Genomic DNA, 23983 nt, shown 5'->3' with positions numbered 1-23983 from the left:
TGGTAGTGGTGGTGGTGGGTGTCATTGTGGTAGTGGTGTGTGTGGTGGTGGGTGTGGTGGTGGTGGTGGGTGTCGTCGTGGCAGTGGTGGGTGTCGTCGTGGTAGTGGTGTGTGTGGTGGTGGGTGTCGTCGTGGTAGTGGTGTGTGTGGTGGTGGGTGTGGTAGTGGTGGTGGTGGGTGTCGTCGTGGCAGTGGTGGGTGTTGTCGTGGTAGTGGTGTGTGTGGTGGTGGGTGTGGTAGTGGTGGTGGTGGGTTTTGTCGTGGCAGTAGTGGGTGTCGTCGTGGCAGTGGTGGGTGTCGTCGTGGCAGTGGTGGTGGTGGGTTTCGTCATGGCAGTAGTGGGTGTCGTCGTGGCAGTGGTGGGTTTCGTCGTGGCAGTGGTGGGTGTCGTCGTGGTAGTGGTGTGTGTGGTGGTGGGTGTGGTAGTGGTGGTGGTGGGTGTCATCGTGGTAGTGGTGGGTGTGGTGGTGGGTGTGGTGGTGGTGGTGTGTGTCGTGGTGGGTGTGGTACTGGTGGTGGTGGGTGTCGTCGTGGTAGTGGTGGGTGTGGTGGTGGTGGTGGGTGTCCTTGTGGTAGTGGTGCGTGTGGTGGTGGGTGTGGTGGTGGTGGTGTGTGTGGTGGTGTGTGTGGTGGTGGTGGTGGGTGTCGTGGTGGTGGTGTGTGTGGTAGTGGTGGTGGGTGTCGTCGTGGGTGTGGTGGTGGGCGTGATAGTGGTGGTGGGTGTCGTAGTGGTAGTGGTGTGTGTGGTGGTGGGTGTCGTCGTGGTAGTGGTGTGTGTGGTGGTGGGTGTCGTCGTGGTAGTGATGTGTGTGGTGGTGGGTGTGGTAATGGTAGTGGTGGGTGTCGTCGTGGCAGTGGTGGGTGTTGTAGTGGTGTGTGTGGTGGTGGGTGTGGTAGTGGTGGTGGGTGTCGTCGTGGTAGTGGTGTGTGTGGTAGTGGGTGTGGTAGTGGTGTGTGTGGTGGTGGGTGTGGTATTGGTGGTGGTGGGTGTCGTCGTGGGTGTGGTGGTGGGCGTGATAGTGGTGGTGGTGGGTGTGGTAGTGGTGGTGGGTGTCGTCGTGGGTGTGGTGGTGGGCGTGATAGTGGTGGTGGGTGTCGTAGTGGTAGTGGTGTGTGTGGTGGTGGGTGTTTTGGTGGTGGTGGCTGTCGTCATGGTAGTGGTGTGTGTGGTGGTGGGTGTCGTCGTGGTAGTGGTGGGTGTGGTAGTGGGTGTGGTAGTGGTGGTGGTGGGTCTCGTCGTGGTAGTGGTGTGTGTGGTGGTGGGTGTGGTAGTGGTGGTGGGTGTCGTCGTGGTGGTGGGTGTGGTAGTGGTGGGTGTCGTCGTGGCAGTGGTGGGTGTCGTAGTGGTGTGTGTGGTGGTGGGTGTCGTAGTGGTGTGTGTGGTGGTGGGTGTGGTAGTGGTGTGTGTGGTGGTGGGTGTGGTAGTGGTGGTGGGGGTCGTCGTGGTGGTAGTGGTGGTGGGTGTGGTAGTGGTGGTGGGTGTCGTAGTGGTAGTGGTGGGTGTCGTCGTGGTAGTGGTGTGTGTGGTGGTGGGTGTCGTCGTGGTAGTGGTGTGTGTGGTGGTGGGTGTCGTCGTGGTAGTGGTGGGTGTGATGGTGGGTGTCGTCGTGGTAGTGGTGTGTGTGGTGGTGGGTGTTTTGGTGGTGGTGGGTGTCGTCGTGGTAGTGGTGTGTGTGGTGGTGGGTGTTTTGGTGGTGGTGGCTGTCGTCATAGTAGTGGTGTGTGTGGTGGTGGGTGTCGTCGTGGTAGTGGTGGGTGTGGTAGTGGGTGTGGTAGTGGTGGTGGTGGGTCTCGTCGTGGTAGTGGTGTGTGTGGTGGTGGGTGTGGTAGTCGTGGTGGGTGTCGTCGTGGTGGTGGGTGTGGTAGTGGTGGGTGTCGTCGTGTCAGTGGTGGGTGTCGTAGTGGTGTGTGTGGTGGTGGGTGTGGTAGTGGTGTGTGTGGTGGTGGGTGTGGTAGTGGTGTGTGTGGTGGTGGGTGTGGTAGTGGTGGTGGGGGTCGTCGTGGTGGTAGTGGTGGTGGGTGTGGTAGTGGTGGTGGGTGTCGTCGTGGTAGTGGTGTGTGTGGTGGTGGGTGTCGTCGTGGTAGTGGTGTGTGTGGTGGTGGGTGTCGTCGTGGTAGTGGTGGGTGTGATGGTGGGTGTCGTCGTGGTAGTGGTGTGTGTGGTGGTGGGTGTTTTGGTGGTGGTGGGTGTCGTCGTGGCAGTGGTCGGTGTGGTTGTAGTAGTGGGCAGTAGTGTAGTAGTTGTGGCTGATTTGGTGGTAGTATCTGGTGTCGTTGTGGCCGTAGTTAATGATTCTGTTGTTGTTGAAACATTTGTAGCAACTGACCAAGTAGCAAAGTCAGTGGCCACTGTTTGTCAAAAGCAAAAGAATTATTTAGTTGTTTATGTTAGAAAGCTGCAAAATACCTTTTTTCAATTGCAATAGTTTAAAGCAATTGCTGACTTACCTGTGAGTATCATCACACTTAGTAAGACTTTTCCAAAACCCATAGTTTCTGTTCTTGATCCTGCAGTATTTGACAGTATAGTAAATTAATAACAAATTCAGCATGTAAAATGCAGACCGATGTGCAGAATTGATCTAATTTGAAATATGATCATATTAATACTTAATAAACTTGGATTAGCATTTGTATAAATCACTAAATGCAGCTATTAATTTTTTCTTAATTTGTAACCTGTGCAACACATTATCTCTATTGGTACCATTTAATTCCAAATGCATTTTTCTGACTTTCCAAACAGAGTATGTTGTTATTCAATGCACATGCATGAAAATAGAAATAGATAGAAAATAATAGAAAATATAGTCTAGAAGGAATATATATTATTATACAAAGATGTTCTGAACTAATCCTGATGCTTTTATGTGGGTCAGTCACAGCATATGGAGCCAATCAAAATTCAATTCTTTCTCAACTCAATTCTATTGTCTTTTCCATCTCAGCCTGTTAATGTTGCATGACTTATTACCTTCACAGCCAGGGTCTATAGCAGGTGCACAGTTTCTTAGGTGCAAGGAGTCAAACTTAAGAGGAGGTATCTACAGTATAGTTAATTATCATGATGATCTCTTCATGTTAGTCATTTATTTTACAATGAAAATATACCAAACCTTGTTGGACTAGTCATTTATCAACTGCCAATTAATTTGCAATAGCATGGAATATATGTATATCTAACAATGCTTGCTGTGTCAGCACGCATGTCTGCCACTCCTGTCATTTTGTGATGGTAACAAGGTTGCAGAGCACCTTAGAAATAAACAGGAAACATTTCACCTTTTTGCATGTTGCTATTTGCTCCTGTTTTGTTCTTTACTTTCCTCCACTCAACACAAAGCAGTAATGCTCTGAATGTATTTATCTAATACTGACTGTGTTACAACACTTTACTCTATTCAGTGAGAATGATGGTAGCCATTGTGACTCACTTGTCCACTAACAAGCATGTGATATTGAATATTGAACAAGAAGAGGGTTCTATCGAGATAAAGTACTAAGGTAAAAGCTTTGTAAAGACAGAAATGTGTTAATTTATCTTAATTGATTAATTGATTTGGCCTACTTTCAATAATATGTATAAATGTTACCCATATATTTTAAATTGGCATATCTTATTCCCCTGCCAACTTTTTTAGGTATTATTTGGCTACTAAGTGCAAAAAAGTAGGATGGCGGTGAAATATATTTAATTTATACCCATTAAAAGTACATTTAAAATCTTTGTAAATGATCTTGTACTAATCTAGTTCTTATCGTCCTTATCAGTAAAGCACTTTAAACTTCTTCTCATTCATTGATTTACAATCACAAAGACACTCTCACACTAATGGGAAAGATGCTATGCAGCTGGCCTGCACTCACTGGGAGCAACTAATGTGGGGTTCAGTTTATGTGCTGAAATTTGTGCTGAAAAGCTCTTGAAGGTTGTATAATAATTATAAAACCCATTTTTGATATTTTGCAGACAAAGAGAAATGACATCTTCTAAAAGTATAATAAGGCAAGAATAAAACAGCAGACAACCTAAAACAAGTTACAGTGAAGCCTAACATATAGAAAATATACATATAGAAAAATAAATTCATATAGAATTGTACGTACCCCAAACTATATAAGAATATATTTAAAAAATGTTCTTTAGAATTGCAATCCCTTCCTTCGGTTCCTCAGTGCATCCAGTGTGATTCACCTGTTGCTGCTTTCTTTTATATCTACTGTTGGGTCAAACCATGTGACAAACAATTGGTCAAACAGGTCCACATCCATTTCCAGATTGCAGTAACTAAACAGCCCTGAGCGCTGCTGGTTATATCTTCCACTGAAGTGAACTCACTGGATCTAATTAGCTGTTACTCAGACAGACCTGCAAGACACCCATGTGCCACATCAATACACAGGTGTTTCATCTGGCTACTGTCAGACAAAAGTCCTGACATGAACTCTGTTAGTTTGTATGTTTAGCACTGTTTTCTTTGTTCAGCCAAAGCAGATACAAAACAAATCAAAATTTTTCTGATTACTATTTCTCACATTTGACTACATTAATACAATACTTTTATTTATAAAATTTGATTTTTAGGATTAAATATTTCACTTTAGAAGATTCTAATTATTTGACTATGCAAGTACTTGGTTTGTCACAGTACATTGGTGCATGTGTATTTTTAAGTTGTTTACTTCTTCCGAATATAGAAACCCATGTTTTTAGTCAAAATAAACCAGTTATGCCAAAATTATCCTAGTATGAGAACACAGAGGTGCGGCAACACCGTCACACCTTTAACTGAAACATAGAATCCAAATTTTGTTTTGATGATAATTTACTGGTTGGCTGAGATTACTACAAGATACACAAAGTTATTGTGACCTAAACAAGACTTAGTAACGTATTTTGGAAGATGTAAAAGGATGTAAAAACAAGTAATAAGATTTTGATGGTTTTGATGGATAAACAGGTAATAACAGATGACTAACTTCTTTACTGATCCACTGTCCATCAGTGTTAATTTTGTCTTTGTAAATTTGTATTTTTGTCGTCACCAAATCCTATAAAATTCCTAAAACCAACCAACATGTCAGCAACTGAAGGTTTAGAGAAATCGTAGGAGTCTTGGTTTCCTCCGTCACCAATCCTCTTCCTGCACAGTCGCTGATGCCCTTAATTATACAGGTAACTTTATTTCAAGAGATAATTATTGAAACATCTGTGACGTAAACCTCAAAGGGTTGAATATTTTTATTATGGGTCAAAAAATTTGTAAATTCAGGAACCTCAGCACAGTGTGTGAGGTTGAAGTGAAGTGGCCAGATAGTTGTGTGAGAAGAAAGGATGTTGGTATATTTACCAGTTGTTTGGACAATCTCATAGTACTGATGCTGCTAGACATATTCAGTGGATACACACTCAAAATGTCTTAAGCAGGGCACCTATCATTTAACCAAAAAATATCCTACAGAGAGCAGAACAACTTCCTTCCAGCTGATCCTTATTTATTGATATGAAGCATTCATTTTACTCCAACCTCTTATCATCTTATCTAGTGAATTCAGCAATTTATCATCCAGTTTTAATCGTGTTCTCTAAATACGCAACAAAATGTTTTTTTATGACTAGTAGCAGCTGGTGCTAAAAAAGTTTGCGGTGTTGTGGGAAGTTATAGGTGCAGACACACCATTTCAAAAGTTCCCAAAGTGGGCCCAATGTGTCTGACTGAACGTCCACTTTTGTTGTTGTTGCTTTGAATAAATTCATTGTATTTGTCTTGATTTCCACTCATTCCAACGGGTCAAAGCAGAAAGCCACCCACCCTAAGCCTGGTTGTGCTGGAGCCTAAATGCTGCTTAGGGGTTCTGCGTATGCAGCAAACAGCAAAGCAGGAGCTGTTCTGTTGTTTATTTCACCCATAGTGTCTTGACAACGTATCCACTCTAAAGTCCAGTTAAGGGCATGTCTGAAATTAATGTCTGAAATGTGTTTCTTTGACTTATAGGAAGTAATTTAGCTGTTCTATCTCTGTTGGCAAAAATGGGGGGAATATAGATACACGTCAAGTGAGCCAAAGCTTAAGAGCAGAGCCTCTTGTTTTGTAATTCTAGACTCATTTTCTTAACAAAACCTTTTCAGCACAGCTGTTATGATGATGATATTAGTCAGTCATTCTCACGAAGATTTTATTTAAAAACACATTTAATATAACCATTGGTATCGGTGACTGTTAGAGACTAGAAATCTGCGATAGTTGGTGGAATGTGTGAACTTACAAGCCTTTGCTGGTCTTCAGGTGTGTCCCCAGCTTAACTAGCCAGTAGGTGTGAATGAGAGTGGGAATGGTTTTCTGTCTGTTTATGTCTCTTGTGTATGTCTTTGTTAGCTTACAATGGTTCTTCAAACCTACATGAGAAGTGGATTAGTATGTTACAATGCACATAGTTGTTCATAAGACCAAATATATCGACACTAGAAACCACGATGAGCAAGTTTCCCATTGGCTATGTGCTAATGACGAAAGAGGAAGGGAGGTAGGGTGAATTTTCACTTTTAATGGATATTCAAATTGTAAAAATGCAGCAAAATGCAGCAAAATGCAGAAGGTGGAGGCCAAAAGTGTCAAATATTTATGATTTCTTATTGGTATTAAATAATCTGCAGGATGATTCTCTTACTACAGCTGAAACCAGTGTTTAGCAAACACTGTCTGACATTAAACCAGCCTAAACTTTTCCTGTTTTAGGTCAGTTAGGAATATTAAAATTATATCTAGTTACTAAATGGAGAATAATAAGAGACTATTTTTCATTATTTTCTTCAAAGTCAGAAGTTCACATACACTAAGATCATTATGCCTTTACACAACTGGGGAAAGCCCAGAGGATGATATAATGATGATGTTATGGCTTTGGAAGCTACTAAAAGGTTAATTGACAACATTTGAGTTAATTGGAGTAATTTAAGGCACACCTCAAACACACTGCTTCGTTGTTTCACATCATCTGAAAATCAAAAGAAATCAAAAGTCTCCAAAAGTCTGGTTCAACCTTGGGTACAATTTCCATGTGGCTGAAGGTGCATGTTCATCTGTTCAAACTATTATATGCAATGAGCTAGTTGGAGCAGCTGTGGTTAATAAGGTGCATCAGTATATAAAAAAAACTAACATAATATAATATAAACCAGATTTACTGAAAACGTTTAGCATTTTTCTTCCTCACACGAGCTCAGCATGAATGGGGTTCCACACACAAAACTACTGCATTGAGGTCCCAGTATTCTTGTATATGGTTGTACAAAATTTGTTTTCTTGTATGTCAAAACCATAAACAATTTTAACATTATATAGGCATTTTTTAAATTTTATTCCCCCGTTTCTGGCCTCGTTACAAGCCACTGTATTAATCGAGAGTCATTGTCACACTGTTTCATACATTCTTAATCAGAAAACACTAAAACTAAATTGTGATGTTCTCATAATGCTTTTCTGTTCACATTTTGTCTAGTATTCTGGCACACAAACAATATTGTGTCTAAAGTAAGATGGATTAAAAAAGGAGATGTTCCTCACATTTATATATTGGTTATCAATGCAGACAATCTCGAGTTGTCTCAACAAGACGAGTGTACAACAGTGCTCAAACCTCTTCGACTTCTGTTTAATGTTGCCTTCAGCCTTTTATTTTACTTCTCAGCTTCTAATCTTGTATTTAAACCAATCACGTTTTCCAGGGGTTTCCTCTCTCCCTGTGTGCATAGAGAGCTCTAAAAAGAAGTTAACACGGGGGTTACGATGGCACATTACACTCAGTCCAAGATTAATTTAGTTGTTTTGTTTTTTTGTTTTTTTTTAAATATTACACTCATAAACTCTAAGTAACCTGTTTTATAATAAACATGCTATTACATAACTCAATCCATTTATCTATTATAGGTATCAGATCTTGTATCAGATATAACATATCAAATAACACTTGAAATGTTGCTTGATATGTTTCTTCAACAAATACAAAGAGTTTCTCTAGTTTTCACTTTGTTTCTTCAGCCACAGCAGAAAAAAGCTAGATGCACAGTCATTACTCTGTGAAGTACAAAGTACTGGCTGTCAACTGCAGAGGATTTGTACACAACCACATTGACACAGAAAAAAAAACCTAATTGATAAGCAGGCTAAATGCAACATGTCAAAATCTGGTCATTTGATTTTAATACTTTATTTTACTACACAACACATAGTTCGTTACTTTACATCGGTGCACTTGTATTTTGTTTGTTGAAAGTTGTTTTTGCCAACTGACAAACTAGTTGAGTGAAAAGGTGTGGCAATGTCACATCTTAACATTGCATCCAAATTTAGCATCAATTGACCCTGCGACATTCACACCGGGTGAGTTTTTTCATGATGTGCAGCAATAACTGCAGAATATATACTCAATGTGACTTTAACAAAACTCAGTAAAAGATGTTACAGAACATCCCAAGAAAATGATCTGGAACGTGACAGTAAGATTAATTTGACATATACATTAATAAACAACATGTCAACATTTAGTCAGTCATCAAATTATAAAGGCATTATACCCTTATCTTATACAGTTTGGTGCAAAAGTTTGAATCCCTTTAGTTCAAAATGGCAAAGACTAAGACAAAGATCTTAATCAACATAATATTTAATGCACATTCAGCTTGTACAAATGTTCCTTCATCATTCATAACTTTCAGTGGAGATGCAAACATTTGCACAATACAATTTTTTTAGGCACATCTTGACCATGTTTTCCAAAAACAACATTTCTTAGTTTCAATATTTGATTGTCTTTGTGCTACTTACAATCAAAAATAAGTTTCAAATCATTGCATTCTGTTTGATTCACATTTCACTTTGCTTCTATTTCCAGTTTTTAGGCCAAGCTAAGCTAGACAGCTGCTGGCTGTTGTTTCACATTTGTCAGACAGTCAGAAGATTGGTATCAATATTTTGAACAGAATTAACATATTTCTAAAAATATAAAGAACTAGTAGTAGTATTTGAAAACATTTTGCTTCCTTTTAATTTCTGGTCTGGAAAATGTCCCTGGTCACAGCTGAGTAAACAAAGATGAGCAGGCTCACATCAACAAGGCCGACACTTATTTGAAAAAAAAGAGGGAATTTACTTGGATGAAGAGAAAGAAGCAGAACTAGTTTATGCCTTTGTTGGGTTGGCTGATGCATTAAGGATGAAAGTACCTGGGGAAAATGAAGAAGGCTGACATACAAGTACAAATGAAAAGAGGTGGATGGCACTGTTCCAAGGAAGTGAGTTGGCACCGCAATCAGGTTTATTGGTGTGGTGCATAATGTGGGCGTTGTACTGTTGATGCTGCTCATTCTGTGCTATGAACAGTTAAATCTTTGAAAGAAACAGTTTATAGATAACAGATTTTATCTGTACGAGGTAAGGATGAGGTGACAATTTGTGTTAGTGCTGGTGTCATTTGAATGCTGTATTAGTAATTCAATGCTGCAGACATTGAATTGTCTTGTTAATTTGTTCCTACAAAGTTTGACGTTATAACTTTTCCATGGATGTTTTTGATTATATCATTACTACAGTTGCTAGGTGCAATAGACTTAATTGACCCTGTGGTGGATCCTATTGTTGCAGGGGCCAGATACATAAAACTAAAACTTTGCACTTGCATATGTATTCTTATTCAATTTATAAAGACACACATACTTCTGGGTTTTTTCCTAAATCCCAGTCATTGCAAAAATAAGCACACGTGCAAAAGTAACATTTCCACTGCCACACTTTTCCATGGATAAAGCAATAAAAAGGTCCTTAAACATCAGTTTACATATTGATACTTGTGCTTAGTTTGCCTCCTGTTAGACCCATCACTGTGAAGAACAGACAGCAAAAAGGAAGTACAGTTTTACCTGTTGAACCGCATTAGTTTAGTCTTTATTCACACCTGTTTACTGGTGGATACTGGTGTGCATAGTTTTTGTTCAGTGATGGACCGTTCTCAGTTGAGCAGCCTATAATTGTCATTCAAAGTACAAAGTTAAAAATAAATAACAGGTACATACATCGGTATGCAGTCCAATTAAATGAATAATACCTTCTAAAGTGTCATCTTTTCATTATAGACAATTATTGTGTCATTTAAAAAATTTCATTCGCTGTAACATAGTAATTAGTAGTATTTCAGTGCTCTGCAGCTTCGTGCTTCTCATCTCATGCTTCACAGCATTGTGTAGCTGAAGATCAGCAATGGAATTTGTAATGCTCACAGTTCTTAGCAAGTTAAAGTTACAATACATATACAATCCGGTGTAGGCTGAGGAAATGTAACGTATTTCATCATCTTCCCATTGAAATCAGGGTGATGTAAAAGGGGATTGTTGGTTTTTTGTTTTCAATTTAGATCCACCATCACACTATAACACATTATTTGCTTCACTTACTATCACTGTTCCTCTCAAATTGTGCAGTCAAGTTTAGTGCCCACACAAGGATCCTGTGGATACTTCTGGTTTGGTAAATCAAAATGGTGAAATCACTTGAATGCCTTAAAAACACGTAAGTACTTGATGCCAGTGTGTGAATATATTTTCTTGCACCACCCCTATTGTTTCTTAACAAGCAGCAAAACACTGGAGGTGGGGGTCTCTTGCAAAATATCAGTGAAGTGGCTGGAGAATGAGCACTGTCATCATATATTGCTCAGGGTTAGTGGTCATGTAATTAAATGACATTACTGCCCCACATACAGCTTTATTGGATGACTCGCTAATGTCACTATACGGGCAGTATTTTAAGTGTCTAAGTGAAGAGTGAGCACTTTCACTTTTACTTGAAATATTTAAAAAAAAAAATGTTTAGTGTTATTAACTTTTTGTTAATGTGGGTACAGTTCCAAGATCAGTGACAGACTTGTAAAACTAGACTGGATAAAAAAAATTATTTTTAAAATAATTGTCTTCCTAGTGCCTTAGGCAAATTCTTTCTTGGGCCACCATGTTATTTGTCTGTAAGAAGCCCTTCCCTTGGAATATAATTAAAGTAATTAAGGCGGAAAAACTGGTTTGAATTTTTTTATTCAAGAAACGTATGTGTTGATTCATTTAACAACATCAAACCACAAAACAGGGTTTGACATTAATTTAAAAACACAAACTGTCAATGTATCAATTTTAAATGTGTCAACAAGTGTATGCATGAAAATGCTCTACAAGTTAAAGTACTACTTCCTTTTCATTATTCAAGTTAAAGTACAAAGGTACTCCACAGAGAAATCTGTGCATTTTAAGTATTACTGAATTTGATGCTGTTGATCCAAAAGGGTACAAATATAGATCAGATTTGTTCGACAAAATTTAAAGGTGAAAACTGTTGTGGAACAAAACCATGTTGTCAACATGTTGGGTCCTAGATTGATTTGGAGACTATTGTAATAGCTCAGTTTATGTTTATGCTTTGTCGATGCAGCGTGGTTACATGTTTGCAGCTGGACCTGTGAGAGATTCTGCTTCAGACTCATTGTTAAAATATGTTGTTTAACCACAACATACAAGCATTTCATGTGAATGATTTTTACCAGATATGATAAAAGTATTTTGTTGTGTGGGATTTTTGTCTTTCCAGATTGAATGAACGTCAGGTTCTGTTCAATCTGTGATGCTTATTTTTAAATTATCTTCTGTTCTTCTCAGACAACTCTCTGTTTTGCTTTCTCTGGCCCTTCTTTAGTGTGATGCACACAACACCATGGAAATTTATGATGATAGTATATTATATCAAGACTTTTTTGTTTGTTTGTTTTCTTTGGCTACGGCCTATTACTTATTCTTATATTAAAGTCTTTGTTCATCTTATGAAATAAAATGAAAGTCCCCGGATTTGGTAACATCTCTTTTTACCAATAGATGGCAGCAGTGACTTAAGTGAGTGAATCAGTACAACGTCTTGTACTTTTCCCTCATAGCCTTTAAAATATCCTTTTATTTAACAAGTAGAGGTTCACCTTTGTAGTGGAAAGTAAAAATATTTTCAGCATGTTTTGTCCACACTAGTATCCAATTAATCTATAAATCTGGGATTGAGAGTTATTGTCACCACCCATCAAGCTTTTTGTTTCTTGATGGGGGGTGACGAATCTTAGTTCGCTATATAAGCGACTATTTAGTTAGAAGCCATTGTTCTTCAGTCAAAAGCAGTCCCATGGGAAAGATTCCTCATGAGCTTGGAAAAACGACTTTCAGAAACCATATCCCCAATAAGTGGAATGATAAACTGAGATCTCATCTCACCAGAGTCTTGGTTGGAAACATTTTGCTACTCATCCTAGATACAGTAAGTGGCTGTGGCTCACCCTGTTGATGGTTTGGGCTCTTTCCAAGCATTTTCCTTTGTCCAGTAGTTGAATCTAGAATCTACCTGGATGAGTAGCAATGTTTTTCCAATAAGGAAGAAAGAAGTCCAGTTGACATGACTAAACTAGTACATATATATGATTTTAATGTTTGTATTCTGATCATCATGAAGACCTCGTGTTACTACAGCTTTTGATAACTACGGGAGAGAATACACTTTTATGACTTGTATGATGATATTAATACATTAAAATAAAAACACAACTGGTTAATCGTTGAAGAACTTGTTCAGAGGTGGTTTATGTTGTCTTTTACTTTACTTTTACTTTATTTTATTTTAGAAACTTTATTGAATGAGGAGATCTTACAAGTAGCAGAATATCATAAAATATAAATAGCTTTGGTTAATTTCAATCTTATAGCTCTGAAATATATGTGCAGTTTAAGTTTTATTGCTCATAAATGTTACAAATTTAAATTATAATCACATTTACTAGAAATATTATTAGAGAAGAATAGACAAATTTTGTTGGAAAAGGAGTGCCACTGTACGACCTGCAGACAGTATTTATTTTGGCATCCCAACTTTGAATATATCATCTGGAAAATCTTTCCTATAAAATAAAACAAGTTTTCATACATAATAAGAAAAAAGTTCTTTTTCAATCCAGTGACAACAGTGATTTCTAATGGGATTTCACATGAACATCAGCATTGACACTATTGGTGGTTTGTCAGCAGCCATGACAGCAGCACCAGGCAAGGTGCAGTGGCAAGACTGATCTTGTGGCTTACTCCACTTGATGCTGTAAATGTTGAGAGAAAACACTTTAACATAAACAGTTTTGTAACGTTAGAAATATTTGATAAGGCAGCATTTAGTGTTGCTTACATGTGCCATTCACAGTAATGGAGGTGGTGTCGATGTTGAAGTCTGGGATTATTGGAGCTATGTTGATCAAAACGTTTGCAATCTGAGAGCCATTTGGGGCTGATCCAGATGAAAAGCAAGTGTCATGTTGTTGTTGATCGATCCGTTACTACAAATGAAATTCAGATTATTGCATTTCTTATATAAATTAATGAATAATATTCTGTCATTGTAACAATAGAAAATTACCTGTATCCTATCACTTGCAGGGAGCGGAATGAAGGAAATGCAATTGAGAAGATGGGCCCAAGCTGCAAAAAAAAAAAACTAAATGTCTGTTAAGTACATTTATTTAATTTTTTTGTTTTCTTCACTTCTGCATTGTGTTAATTTGCATCATGCAGAGACAGTTTTTCAATTTCTTTCAACTCCTTTTTCATCAGTTTCTTCAGTGACTGACATATTTATTTTGTTTATATAAAAACAAACACAAATGTTAATTTAAATATTAGATATAGTGTCACAGTGTTCTCCTTGGTTTACGTTGTTTCACATTTGTTTATTTTTGTAACTTTTCTGCCTTTAGCGCTGTACCCCACTCTACACCTTCCTGGTCACTTACTCACTTACATTGATTGTTCTGCCTCTGCTCTTAACCACACTCATCTCAATTCTGTTTGTAATTATTTCCCCCTTCATAAATGCAATTCATTCTCACTTTGTCAATTGTTCCTCTTGGCTTCAGTGTCCCAGCCATATTTCCGATTTGTATAGCCTCACTGTGTCAACCCTGTTTGGACGGTTTGTCTGGTTTTTGGACTGTTTATACACTCTTCTCTACACCCTTTCTTAGTCTCTGCCTGTGAAGATTTTGGTGCTTTGACTGTTTTCTAAACTTCTGCATGGTTTGTCCTTCTGGCTAACTGCCATTGTCAGCTCTAATGTACAGTAAGTTTATTTTTGTCTTGTGAATAAACTGCTAAATCTTCACCTACCAGACTGCCTGCTTTGTCTGTGCTTGGGTCCTCTGTTTCCATTGCATGGTCATCCTTAAGCGTGACACCGCTATTTTCAAATAAGTATGTGCGAAAGTGTGTCTTTAATTTCTATTTATTTTTAGTCTAACATAACAAGGAAATTTGGGTGTGCAGATTTTAGGTGAAAATGTTTGCAAAGAAGGAGCCTTATCAAATAGCAATAGTAGTAGCAAAAGCAAATAGTGGTACGTTGCCTGATATATGGACATTGTAGACATGATCTATAATATTTCCAGTGACTGAGGATATCTACCATTTGAATGTGCTTCACAGTAAGAGAGAAACTTACTTTAGAAATGATCATTGAGGTGCGACTGATAGCTGCTGGAGATGATGAATTCAGCAAGTCAACTGTAAATGTCTCTTTAGTTTTGAAATTAAGGTTTGTTTTTGTGATTGCTTCAGCAGTTGTAGTAGTTGTGGCAGCAGCTGTTGTTGCTGTTGTTGCTGTTGAAGCTGTTGTTGCCGTTGTCGCCGTTGTCGCCGTTGTCGCTGTTGCTGTACATGTTGAAAGAAATTATGTTACTTTAACATAAACAGTTGTGTAACATTCTAAATTTTTCGTAAAGTGGGATTTAGTGTTGCTTACCTGTGCCATTCACAGAAATGGAACCGGTGTCAATGGTGAAGACTGTGATGTTTGAAGCAGCTGTGATCAAAACATTTGCCATCAGAGAGCCATTAGGGGCACTTTCTGATGAAAATATAACTTTGATGTTGTTGTTGATTGATCCATTACTACAAAAGAAATTCATATTAATATTGCATTGTTTATATAAAATACGGAATAAAATTAAGATTCTGAGACTGTAATAAAAGAAAATTACCTGTATCCATTCACTTGCAGGGAGTGAAATGAAGAGAATTCATTTTGAAAGACAGGCTCAAGCTGCAGAAATACAAGGACATTTTTTTTTTTTTTTTTAGGCATACATTTCCTCAATTATCGATTTTTTTTTTCTGTTTGGTGTATGTAAATTATGAAAACAAAAATGTTGGTTTATATTGTGAAGAAACTGCTAAGTTTTCACCTACAAACCTCCCTGCTTTGTCTGTGCCTGGTCCCACTTTTTTCACTTCAGGGTCATCCTTACCAAAGACATGATACAGCTATTTTGAAATGTGTATAATTAAAATAAATTGTGCAGGTGTGTCTTTAATTTCTTCAGTGTATCATTAGTTTAATACTCCTAGGGAAATTGAAGTGTGCAGGTCTTAGCTGAAAATGAATATGCTTGCAAAGATGGAGGATGTTTAAGCAAATGTGAAAAGATGTAATTTTGCGTACCGCTGGGACATTTTAGATGACTGAGGATACCAACCTTTTAAATATGTGTCACACTAAGAGAGATACTTACTGTTGTAATGATCTTAGATGTCCGACTTTTAGCTGCTGGGGATGATATATTTCCCAATTCAGCTATAAATGTGTCTTTAGTTTTGAAATTCATGTATCTTTCTGTGATTGCTGCAGCAGTTGTAGTTGTCAGGGCAGATTTTGTTGTTGTTGTTGTTGTGGTTGCTTCTGTTGTGCTTGTAGGTGTCGTCGTAGTTGTAGTGGGTGTCGTGGTTTTAGGGGTCGTCACGGTGGTGGGTGTCGTGGCTTTAGATGTCAACGGCGTCGAGGTGGTGGTGGTTGGTGTCGTGGCTGTAGATGTCGGTGTCAAGGTGGTGGTGGGTGTCGTGCCCTTAGATGTCGTGGTCACGGTGATCAGTGTCATGGGCGCGGTGGTGGGTGCCGTGGTTTTAGATGTTGTGCTGGTGGTGGTTGTTTCCCTGGTGGTTGTGGTGGGTGTGTTGGTGGTACCGGTGGGTGTCATCGTAGTAGTGCTGGGTGTCGTTGTGGTACTGGTAGGTGTGGTAGTGGTAGTGGTGGGTGTCCCGGTAGTGGTGGGTGTGCTAGTGGTAGTGGTCGTCATCGTAGTAGTGTTGATTGTCGTGGTACTGATGGGTGTTCTGGTAGTGGTTGTGGTAGGTGTCGTCATTGTGGTAGTGGTGGGTGTGGTGGTGGTACTGGTTGGTGTGGCAGTGGTAGTGGTGGGTGGGGTAGTGGTGGGTGTCGTCATCGTGGTGGTACTGGTGGGTGTTGTCACTGTGGTAGTGGTGGGTGTGGTAGTGGTAGTGGTGGGTGTCGTAATGATGGGTGTGATGGTGGTAGTTATGGGTGTGGTTGTGGTGGGTGTCGTCATCGTGGTGGTTGTGGTTGTGGTGGGTGTCGTCATCGTGCTAGTAGTGGTGGGTGTCGTGGTAGTGGTGGGTGTTGTCATCGTGGTAGTGGTAGTGGTAGTGGTGGGTGTTGTGGTACTGGTAGTCGTGGGTGTGGTAGTGGTATTGGTGGGTGTCGTAGTGATAGGTGTGATGGTGGTAGTTATGGGTGTGGTTGTCATGGGTGTCGTCATCGTGGTGGTTGTGGTAGTGGCGGGTGTAGTGGTGGTTGTGGTGAGTGTCGTCATCGTGGTGGTTGTGGGTGTGGTGGTGGTACTGGTTGATGTGGCAGTGGTAGTGGTGGGTGTCGTAGTGGTGGGTGTGGTGGTAGTGGTGGGTGTCGTAGTAGTGGGTGTGGTCATCGTGGTGGTTGTGGTAGTGGTGGGTGTAGTGGTGGTTGTGGTGGGTGTCGTCATCGTGGTAGTAGTGGTGGGTGTCGTGGTACTGGTGGGTGTTGTCATCGTGGTAGTGGTGGGTGTGGCAGTGGTAGTGGTAGTGGTAGTGGTGGGTGTCGTGGTACTGGTAGTCGTGGGTGTGGTAGTGGTAGTGGTAGTGGTGGGTGTCGTAGTGATGGGTGTGATGGTGGTAGCTATGGTTGTGGTTGTGGTGGGTGTCGTTATTGTGGTGGTTGTGGGTGTGGTGGTGGTACTGGTTGGTGTGGCAGTGGTAGTGGTGGGTGGGGTAGTGGTTGGTGTCGTAGTGGTGGGTGTCGTCATCGTGCTGGTAGTGGTGGGTGTCGTCATCGTGGTGGTAGTGGTGGGTGTGGTCATAGTAGTGGTGGGTGTCGTAGTAGTGGGTGACGTCATGGTGGTGGTAGTGGTGGGTGTGGTCATTGTGGTGGTAGTGGTGGGTGTGGTCATAATAGTGGTGGGTGTGGTGGTAGTGGTGGGTGTCGTAGTGGTGCTAGTGGTGGGTGTCCCGGTAGTGGTGGGTGTGGTGGTAGTGGTGGGTGTCGTAGTAGTGGGTGTTGTCATCGTGGTACTAGTGGTGGGTGTCGTGGTACTGGTGGGTGTTGTCATCGTGGTAGTGGTGGGTGTCTTAGTACTGGTAGTCGTAGGTGTGGTAGTGGTAGTGGTGGGTGTCGTGGTACTGGTAGTCGTAGGTGTGGTAGTGGTAGTGGTGGGTGTCTTAGTGGTGGGTGTCGTCATCGTGGTAGTAGTGGTGGGTGTCGTGGTACTGGTGGGTGTTGTCATCGTGGTAGTGGTAGTGGTAGTGGTGGGTGCCGTGGTACTGGTAGTCGTGGGTGTGGTAGTGGTAGTCGTAGTGATGGGTGTCGTAGTGATGGGTGTGATGGTGGTAGTTATGGGTGTGGTTGTCATGGGTGTCGTCATCATGGTGGTTGTGGTAGTGGTGGGTGTAGTGGTGGGTGTCGTCATCGTGGTAGTAGTGGTGGGTGTCGTGGTACTGGTGGGTGTTGTCATCGTGGTAGTGGTAGTGGTAGTGGTGGGTGTCATAGTGATGGGTGTGATGGTGGTAGTTATGGGTGTGGTTGTCATGGGTGTCGTCATCGTGGTGGTTGTGGTAGTGGTGGGTGTAGTGGTAGTAGTGGTGGGTGTCGTGGTAGTAGTGGTGGGTGTCGTGGTACTGGTAGTGGTGGGTGTGGTGGTAGTAGTGGGTGCCGTAGTGGTGGGTGTCGTCATCGTGGTAGTAGTGGTGGGTGTCGTGGTACTGGTGGGTGTTGTCATCGTGGTAGGGGTTGTGGTAGTGGTGGGTGTCGTGGTTCTGGTAGTCGTGGGTGTGGTAGTGGTAGTGGTAGTGGTGGGTGTCGTAGTGATGGGTGTGATGGTGGTAGTTATGGGTGTGGGTGTCATGGGTGTCGTCATCGTGGTGGTTGTGGTAGTGGTGGGTGTAGTGGTGGTTGTGGTGGGTGTCGTCATCGTGGTAGTAGTGGTGGGTGTCGTGGTAGTAGTGGTGGGTGTGGTCATTGTGGTGGTAGTGGTGGGTGTGGTCATAATAGTGGTAGGTGTGGTAGTTGTGGGTGTCCCGGTAGTGGTGGGTCTGGTGGTAGTGGTGGGTGTCGTAGTAGTGGGTGTTGTCATCGTGGTGGGTGTCGTAGTAGTGGGTGTTGTCATCGTGGTGGTTGTGGTAGTGGTGGGTGTAGTGGTGGTTGTGGTGGGTGTCGTCATCGTGGTAGTAGTGGTGGGTGTCGTGGTACTGGTGGGTGTTGTCATCGTCGTAGTGGTAGTGGTAGTGGTGGGTGTCGTGGTACTGGTAGTCGTGGGTGTGGTAGTGGTAGTGGTAGTGGTGGGTGTCGTAGTGATGGGTGTGATGGTGGTAGTTATGGGTGTGGTTTTCATGGGTGTCGTCATCGTGGTGGTTGTGGTAGTGGTGGGTGTAGTGGTGGTAGTGGTGGGTGTCGTCATCGTGGTAGTAGTGGTGGGTGTCATGGTACTGGTAGTGGTGGGTGTGGTGGTAGTGGTAGTGGTGGGTGTGGTCATAGTAGTGGTGGGTGTGGTGGTAGTGGTGGGTGTTGTTGTGGTGGTGGTTTGGGTGGGTGTCGTCGTGGGTGTGGTCGTTATGGTGGGTGTCGTCGTGGTAGTGGTGTGTGTGGTGAGTGTCGTGGGTATCGTGGTGGTCACTGTGGTGGGTGTGGTCACAGTAGTGGTGGGTGTGTTCATAGTAGTTGTGGGTGTGGTAGTAGTGGTGGGTGTGGTAGTCGTGATACTGGTTGGTGTGGCAGTGGTAGTGGTGGGTGTCGTGGTACTGGTTGTCGTAGGTGTGGTAGTGGTAGTGGTGGGTGTCGTAGTGGTGGGTGTCGTCATCGTGGTAGTGGTGGGTGTCGTGGTACAGGTGGGTGTTGTCGTAGTGGTAGTGGTAGTGGTGGGTGTCGTGGTACTGGTAGTCGTGGGTGTGGTAGTGGTAGTCGTAGTGATGGTTGTCGTAGTGATGGGTGTGATGGTGGTAGTTATGGGTGTGGTTGTCATGGGTGTCGTCATCGTGGTGGTTGTGGTAGTAGTGGGTGTAGTGGTGGGTGTCGTCATCGTGGTAGTAGTGGTGGGTGTCGTGGTACTGGTAGTGGTGGGTGTCGTGGTACTGGTGGGTGTTGTCATCGTGGTAGTGGTAGTGGTAGTGGTGGGTGTCGTGGTACTGGTAGTTGTGGGTGTGGTAGTGGTAGTGATGGGTGTGACGTCATGGGTGTGGTTGTCATGGGTGTCGTCATCGTGGTGGTTGTGGTAGTGGTGGGTGTAGTGGTGGTTGTGGTGGGTGTCGTCATCGTGGTAGTAGTGGTGGGTGTCGTGGTAGTAGTGGTGGGTGTCGTCATCGTGGTAGTAGTGGTGGGTGTCGCGGTACTGGTGGGTGTTGTCATCGTGGTAGTGGGGGGTGTAGTGGTGGGTGTCGTCATCGTGGTAGTAGTGGTGGGTGTCATGGTACTGGTAGTGGTGGGTGTGGTGGTAGTGGTGGGTGTTGTTGTGGTGGTGGTTTGGGTGGGTGTCGTCGTGGGTGTGGTCGTTATGGTGGGTGTCGTCGTGGTAGTGGTGTGTGTGGTGAGTGTCGTGGGTATCGTGGTGGTCACTGTGGTGGGTGTGGTCACAGTAGTGGTGGGTGTGTTCATAGTAGTTGTGGGTGTGGTAGTAGTGGTGGGTGTGGTAGTCGTGATACTGGTTGGTGTGGCAGTGGTAGTGGTGGGTTTCGTGGTAGTGGTGTGTGTGGTGAGTGTTGTGGGTGTCGTGGTGGTCATTGTGGTCACAGTAGTGGTGGGTGTGGTCATAGTAGTTGTGGGTGTGGTGTTAGTGGTTGGTGTCGTAGTGGTGGGTGAGGTGGTGGTGGTGGGTGTGGTCATTGTGGTCGTAGTGGTGGGTGTGGTAATAATAGTGGTAGGTGTGGTAGTGGTAGTGGTGGGTGTCCCGATAGTGGTGGGTGTGGGTTGGTAGTTATGGGTGTGGTTGTGGTGGGTGTGGTCATTGTGGTCGTAGTGGTGGGTGTGGTAATAATAGTGGTAGGTGTGGTAGTGGTAGTGGTGGGTGTCCCGGTAGTGGTGGGTGTGGTGGTAGTGGTGGGTGTCATAGTAGCAGGTGTTGTCATCGTGGTGGTTGTGGTAGTGGTGGGTGTAGTGGTGGTTGTGGTGGGTGTCGTCATCGTGGTAGTAGTGGTGGGTGTCGTGGTACTGGTGGGTGTTGTCATCGTGGTAGTGGTGGGTGTGGCAGTGGTAGTGGTAGTGGTGGGTGTCGTGGTACTGGTAGTCGTAGTAGTGATGGGTGTGATGGTGGTAGTTATGTGTGTGGTTATGATGGGTGTCGTCATCGTGGTGGTTGTGGTAGTGGTGGGTGTAGTGGTGGTAGAGGTGGGTGTCGTCATCGTGGTAGTAGTGGTGGGTGTTGTGGTACTGGTAGTGGTGGTTGTGGTGGGTGTCGTCGTGGGTGTCGTCGTGGTAGTGGTGTGTGTGGTGAGTGTTGTGGGTGTCATGGTGGTCATTGTGGTCACAGTAGTGGTGGGTGTGGTCATAGTAGTTGTGGGTGTGGTGTTAGTGGTGCGTGTCGTAGTGGTGGGTGAGGTGGTAATGGTGGGTGTTGTTGTGGTAGTTGTGGTTGTTGTGGGTGTGGTAGTGGTAGTTGTGGGTGTCGTGGGTGTGGTGGTAGTGGTGGGTGTTGTCGTAATAGTGGTGGGTTTTGTCGTGGGTGTGGTGGGTGTCGTTGTAGTAGTGGTGGCTGTCGTCGTGTTAGTGGTGGGTGTTATGGTACTGGTAGGTGTGGTAGTGGTAGTGGTGTGTGTGGTGGTAGTCGTGGGTGTCGTGGGTGTGGTGGGTATGGTGGTGGTAGTGGTGGGTGTGGTCATAGTAGTGGTGGGTGTTGTTGTGGTGGTGGTTTGGGTGGGTGTCGTCGTGGGTGTGGTCGTTATGGTGGGTGTCGTCGTGGTAGTGGTGTGTATGGTGAGTGCCGTGGGTATCTTGGTGGTCACTGTGGTGGGTGTGGTCACAGTAGTGGTGGGTGTGGTCATAGTAGTTGTGGGTGTGGTGTTAGTGGTGGGTGTCGTAGTGGTGGGTGAGGTGGTAGTGGTGGGTGTTGTTGTGGTAGTTGTGGTTGTGGTGGGTGTGGTGGTAGTGGTGGGTGTTGTCGTAATAGTGGTGGGTGTTGTCGTGGGTGTGGTGGGTGTCGTTGTAGTAGTGGTGGCTTTCGTCGTGGTAGTGGTGAGTGTTATGGTACTGGTAGGTGTGGTAGTGGTAGTGGTAGTGGTGTGTGTGGTGGTAGTCGTGGATGTCGTGGTGATAGTGCTGGGTGTGGTGGTAGGTGTGGTGGTAGTGGTGGGTGTGGTAGTGGTAGTGGTAGTGCTGGGTGTAGTGGTGGTAGTGCTGGGTGTGGTGGTGGTAGTGGTGGGCGTGGTGGGCGTGGTTGTTGTGGTCGGTGTCGTCGTGGTCGTGGTGTGTGTGGTGGTAGTCGAGGGTGTCGTTGCGGTGATAGTGGTGGGTGTGGATGTGGTAGTGGTGGGTGTGGTGGTGGTGGTGGTGGGTGTGGTGGTAGTAGTGGTGGGTGTCGTCGTGGCAATGGTGTGTGTGGTGGTTGTGGTCGGGGTCGTTATGGTAGTGGTGGGAGTTGTCAAGGTAGTACTGGGTGTCATGGTAGTCGTGTGTGTGGTGGAAGTGGGCAGTGTGGTAGTGGTGGGTGTCATCATGGTTGTGGTGATAGTGGTGGGTGTTGGAATAGTAGTGGTGGGTGTCGTCATGGCAGTGTTGTGTGTGGTAGTTGTGGTCGGTGTTGTTGTGGTAGTGGTGGGTGTTGTGGTGGGTGTGGTGGTTGTGGTCGGTGTCGTCGTGGTAGTGCTGGGTGTCGTGGTAGTGATGTGTGTGGTGGTGGGTTTCGTTGTAGTAGTGGTGGGTGTTGTCGTGGTAGTGGTGTGTGTGGTGGTAGTGCTGGGTGTCATAGTAGGTGTGGTGGTGGTGGTGGTGGGTGTTGTGGTTGTAGTAGTGGGTGTTGTGGTTTTAGTAGTGGGCAGTAGTGTAGTAGTTGTGGCTGATTTGGTGGTAGTATCTGGTGTCGTCGTGGCCGTAGTTAATGATTCTGTTGTTGTTGAAACATTTGTAGCAACTGACCAAGTAGCAAAGTTAGTGGCCACTGTTTGTCAAAAGCAAAAGAATTAGTTAGTTGTTTATGTTAGAAAGCTGCAAAATACCTTTATTTCACAGCAATTGCTGACTTACCTGTGAGTATCATCACACTTAGTAAGACTTTTCCAAAACCCTTAGTTTCTGTTCTTGAACCTGCAGTATTTGACAGCATAGTGAATTAATAACAAATTTAGTGTTTAAACAGCATTGATGTTGTATATTTGATTTAATTTGAAATATGATCATCTTTAACCTGAACAACACATTAGGTTTTGTGGCATATTTAATTCCCAAACAGTATGTTATTTTTCACTGCACAACTTGTCACCATTTTGCATATTCCCATTTGCTACTGTTTTGTGTTCTTAACTGTCCTCCACTGAACACAATGCCATATTGTTCTAAATTCATTTATGTGACACTTTTTAGCAGGGGGACTAACAACCCCAGCATTGATGGAAGACTAGAAGACTGTTCTACCTCCTGTGCCACAGTTTTGCTCCTAAGTATTTTTTTCACACTAAAATAGGTACATGTGATAAAGATTTTACCTTACAATGCAAAATATTTCCTATGCTAAAATTTCTTTTAGGCAGTATTATAATTATAATTTTTTGATTTTTTTATATTAGACATACAACAAACCTAACTGCCTAATGATGCAGAGAGACAACCAAAATAATGCTTTTCCAAACACATTAAATTGTTAAATTATAGATACAGACTGGATGAAATCAAAATAAGAGAGAGAGAAATGACATCTTCTAAAAATATAATGCAAGATAAAACAAGATACAGTAAAACTTAACATACAGAAAAATATATATAGAATTACAAAGTACATATAGAATATAGGCAGAAACTGTACATATCCCAATCTACATTCAAATGTAAAAAAAAAAATTTAGAGTTGCAATCTTCTCCTTAGGTTCCTCAGTGCATCCAATGTGATGCACCTGTTGCTGGTTTCTTATATATCTGCTGTGGGATTAAACCATGTGAGTGATGTCAGTGCGTTCATCAGTGAAAATGAAACCAAGAAAAAATAAATCTCCAAACAGCCCCACATCCATTTCTAAATTGATGTTTTAGCCCGGAGCGCTGCTGCTTATGTCTTCCACAGAAGTGAACTAACTGGATCTAATTAGCTCTTACTAAGACAGAACTGCAAGACACCTATGTACCATATCAATACACAGGTGCATAAATTGTTAGTTTGTATGTTTAGAACTGTTTTCTTTATTCAGCCACAGCAGATACAAAACAAATTACACCCTCTCTCTGAAAGGTACAAAATACTGGCTGCAACACAGATATGACTACATTGATATAATACTTTTATTTATGAAATTAGAAATGTTAGAATGTATTTTTTAAATTATAAATGTATAATTATTTGACTATACAAGTACATGGTTTGCCGGGGTACATTAGACCATGTGTATTTTACGTTGTCTTCCTCTTTGAGAGTTTAT

General features: G+C 42.9%; 1 protein-coding gene across 1 annotated transcript; it reads right to left on the bottom strand.

Moving 5' to 3' along the window:
• Positions 1 to 148: 148 nt before the first annotated feature.
• LOC137137136 (mucin-2-like) lies at positions 149 to 21403 on the bottom strand (the record flags this gene model as incomplete). The annotated part of the gene is made up of 6 exons (XM_067523074.1): positions 20891 to 21403; positions 20157 to 20792; positions 19089 to 20067; positions 17943 to 18974; positions 16624 to 17711; positions 149 to 2056 (listed from the first exon to the last, which is right to left on the bottom strand). Coding segments are annotated over exons 1-6 (6156 nt in total), but the record flags the coding sequence as incomplete, so codon positions are not given.
• Positions 21404 to 23983: the final 2580 nt, after the last annotated feature.

This window comes from Channa argus, chromosome 12, assembly GCF_033026475.1.
Source record: "Channa argus isolate prfri chromosome 12, Channa argus male v1.0, whole genome shotgun sequence".
In the NCBI taxonomy this organism is placed as follows: Eukaryota; Metazoa; Chordata; class Actinopteri; order Anabantiformes; family Channidae; genus Channa; species Channa argus.
This window is presented reverse-complemented; position numbering and strand designations above follow the sequence as displayed.